The following is a 3,669-nucleotide window of genomic DNA, read 5'->3' as shown; positions in this document are numbered from 1 at the left end:
TTTTTTGAGACAGTCTCATTATGTCATCTTTGGTAGAGTGCTTGTGGCATCACGGCTCACAGCAACCTCCAATTCCTGGGCTTAAGCGATTCTCTTGTCTCAGCCTCCCAAATAGCTGGGACTACAGGTGTCCGCCACAACACCTGGCTATTTTTTAGTTGTAGTTGTCGTTATTATTTGGCAGGCTCAGGCTGGATTCAAACCCACCAGCTCTGGTGTTATGTGGCTGGTGCCTTAGCAGCTTGCGTTACAGGCGCTGAGCCACTGGAACTGTATTAAAAGGGCCATGGCATCAGGAAGGTTGAGAACCACTGGGTTAAGCAATTCTCTTCCCTCATCCTCCCAAGTAACTGAGACCCGCCACAACGCCTGGCTATAATAGTCAAATGTTTTAAAACTCTTGCTCTTTTTGCTTTTCTCCCTTAAAACAACTTTTTAAATATAACTCAAGAATTACTAGGAACATAATATTACATCATAGGGAAACACAGAGTACTTACAAAAGACTGGCTGCTTCCTGGAATGCATTAACAGCTGCCGGAATATCACCCATCACCAGATGTTTCTGTCCTAATCCCAGTAGTTTCTTAGCTTCACTATCCACATCCAGACTGCAAGAGAAAAAATTTTCTTCTAGTATACTGTTTAAGTCAATATTTTCTGAATGCCTGCTACATTTAAGCATAATACTTTGATTTGTAAAAACTTTTGGACTACTCTAGCAAGGCCTAACTAAATCACTTATTTACTACCAAAAAATCCTAAAGGGGCAGCACCTGTGGCTCAAGTGGCTAAGGCGCTAGCCACATACACCTAAGGTGGCAGGTTGGAATCCAGCCTGGCCCACCAAAAACAATAATGACAACAGCAACCAAAAAATAGCTAGGCGCCTGTGGGCCCAGCTACTTGGGAGGCTGAGGCAAGAGACTCGCTTGAGCTTAGGAGTTGAAGGTTGCTGTGAGCTGTGATGCCATAACACTCTACCCAGGGGGATAGCTTGAGGCTCTGTCTCAAAAAAAGGAGTAGGGTGCCAGCCCCATATGCCAGAGGTGGCAGTTCAAACCCAGCCTCAGCCAAAAACTTCAAAAACAAAAAAGAAATCTCAAAGGCAACATTCCCAGAAGCTTGACTAGATTATTTTCTCATATGGTGGTGCCTGTAGCTCAGTGGGTAGGGCACCAGCCACATGCACCAGTGGTTCAAACCCATCAGCCCAGGCCTGGTAAAACAAAACAAAAATGAAAAAATATTTTCTCATAAAGGATTGTCTACTCACAAAGCCTATATTGTATCTTAATAGAAAAATTTGCTGGCTCAAGGGAGTAGGGTGCCGGCCCCATACGCTGGAGGTGGCGGGTTCAAACCCAGCCCCAGCCAAAAACTCTATATAAAAAAAAAAAAAGGAAAATTTGCTGAACGAGTAACAAATTTAAAAATCATAAAGGGGCTCGGCACTTGTGGCTCAAGCGACGAAGGCACCAGCCACATACACTGTAGCTGGCGGGTTCAAATCCAACCCACGACCACCAAACAACAATGATGGCTACAACCAAAAAATAGCCAGGCTGGCGCCTGTAGTCCCAGCTACTTGGGAGGCAGATGCAGGAGAACTGCTTGAGTCCAGGAGTTGCTGTGAGCCATGATGCCTGTGATCCTAGCACTCCGGGAGACCAAGGCAGGTGGATTGCCTGAGCTCACGAATTTGAGACCAGCTCTTAGCTAGAGCAGACCCCCCATGTCTAAAAATAGCCTGGGCACCTGTAGTCTCAGTTACTGGGGAGGCTAAGGCAAGAGAATCCCTAGAGCCCGAGTTTGAAGTTGATGTGAGCTATAATGCCCCAGCACTCTTGGGGGTGGGGAGTGTCAAAGTAAGACTGTATCAAAAGAAAAAGGCTCAGTGCCCGTACCACAGTGGTCACAGCACCAGCCACATACTCCAAGGTTGGTGGGTTTGAAACCGGCCTGGGCCAGCTAAAACAATAACAACTGGGGAAAAAAAAGTTGGGTATTGTGGCAGGTGTCTGTAATCCCAGCTACTTGGGAGGCTGAGGCAAGAGAATCTATTAAGCCCAAGAGCTTGAGGTTATTTTGAGCTGTGATGCCACAATACTCTACTAAGGGTAACACAGTGAGACTGTCTCAAAAACAAACCAAAAGGCTCGGCGCCTATAGCTCAACCGGCTAAGGCACCAGCCACATACACCTACGGTGGTGGGTTCGAAACCCCAGCCCGGACCCGCCAAAACAACAATGATGGCTGCAACAAAAAAAAAAAAAAAAATAGAGCCGGGCGTTGTGGTGGGCACCTGTGGTCCCAGCTACTTGGGAGGCTGAGGCAAGAGACTCGCTTGAACTCAGGAGTTGGAGGTTGCTGTGAGCTGTGAAGTTTAATAGAGCAAGAGGCAGTGACTTCAAGATTAAGACTATGTGATATTATGAAGTGATGGATCAGTAGATCAAATGGAACAAAATAAAGTCCAAAAAGCTGGATCAATACATATATGTAATATGGCTAAAATTTTGACAAAGGTGCCAAGTCAATTCAATGGGAAACAGATAATCTTTCTAACAAATGTGGCTGGAACAACTAGACACCCACAAGCAAAAAACTAAATAAACTTCAATCCTTACCTCCTATCTCATATAAAAATTAACTTGTAACCCCACACTGTACCCCAGAAGTGCATTAATGGTACATAGTTACCATTCAATTAAAAAAAAAATTAACTTGAAATGGATGACAGGGTTTTTTTTCTTTTTGAGACAGAGTTTCACCATGCCGCCTTCAGTAGAGTACTATGGTGTCACAGCTCACAGCAACCTCAAACTCTTGGACTTAAGTGATTTTCTTGTCTCAGTCTCCCAAGTTGCTGGGACTACAGACACCTGCCACAACACCTGGCTATTTTTTGTTGCAGCTGTCATTCTTGTTTAGCTGGCCTGAGCCAGGTTCGAACCTGCCACCCTCAGTGTACATGGCCGGGTCGTAACTATTGTGCTATGGGCACCGAGCCCCAATCCTAAGTATTAACTCAAAAATTTAAAGTATATGCTCATATAAAGATCTATACACAAATATTCACAGCAGCTCTACTTATTAATAGCCAAAAACAGGAAACCCAAATGGATAAATGAATTATAATGTATCTACATTAGGGAACACCATTCACCAATAAGAAAAATGAACTATTGACACACATGAGAACATGGATGAATCTCAAAGAAGCTTTGAGATCCACAGCTTTTTGAACTTTATTTTGTTCCATTTGATCTATCACATAGTCTTAATCTTGAAGTCAGTGCCTCTTGCTCTATTAATCTAATTGCTTCTTTTTGTTTTTTGTTTTGGAGATTCATACCAAAAAAAAAAATACTGTATGATTCTATTTAGATAAAATTCTACCTGTCATCTTCAGTGACTGTTAAGCAGATTTATGGTTGCTGAGGAAGGATCAAGTAAAAAGGAATATGAATGAAATTTTGAGATGATGAGTATCTTCAGTGTGATGTTTTACAGGTATATATATATACATCTATGTATGATTTCCAAGTTCTATTAATAGAAGCCAAGTTGGCTCAGCGCCTATAGCTCAACCGGCTAAGGCGCCAGCCATGTACACCTAAGGTGGCGGGTTCGAATCCCCAGCCCGGACCCGCCAAACAACAATG

General features: G+C 43.5%; 1 protein-coding gene across 1 annotated transcript in view; it reads right to left on the bottom strand.

Annotated features, from left to right (window-relative positions):
- NASP (nuclear autoantigenic sperm protein) overlaps positions 1–3,669 on the bottom strand; it is a 43,791-nt gene that overhangs the window by 17,833 nt on the left and 22,289 nt on the right. The window contains 1 exon segment of the mRNA XM_012812489.2: positions 501–611. Coding sequence (XP_012667943.1) covers positions 501–611 — 111 coding nt within the window.

Source organism: Otolemur garnettii, unplaced genomic scaffold (assembly GCF_000181295.1).
Source record: "Otolemur garnettii isolate 467f Iridium unplaced genomic scaffold, OtoGar3 scaffold00210, whole genome shotgun sequence".
In the NCBI taxonomy this organism is placed as follows: Eukaryota; Metazoa; Chordata; class Mammalia; order Primates; family Galagidae; genus Otolemur; species Otolemur garnettii.
The sequence above is the reverse complement of the archived record's forward strand: the minus strand, read 5'-3'. Positions and strand labels throughout refer to the sequence as shown.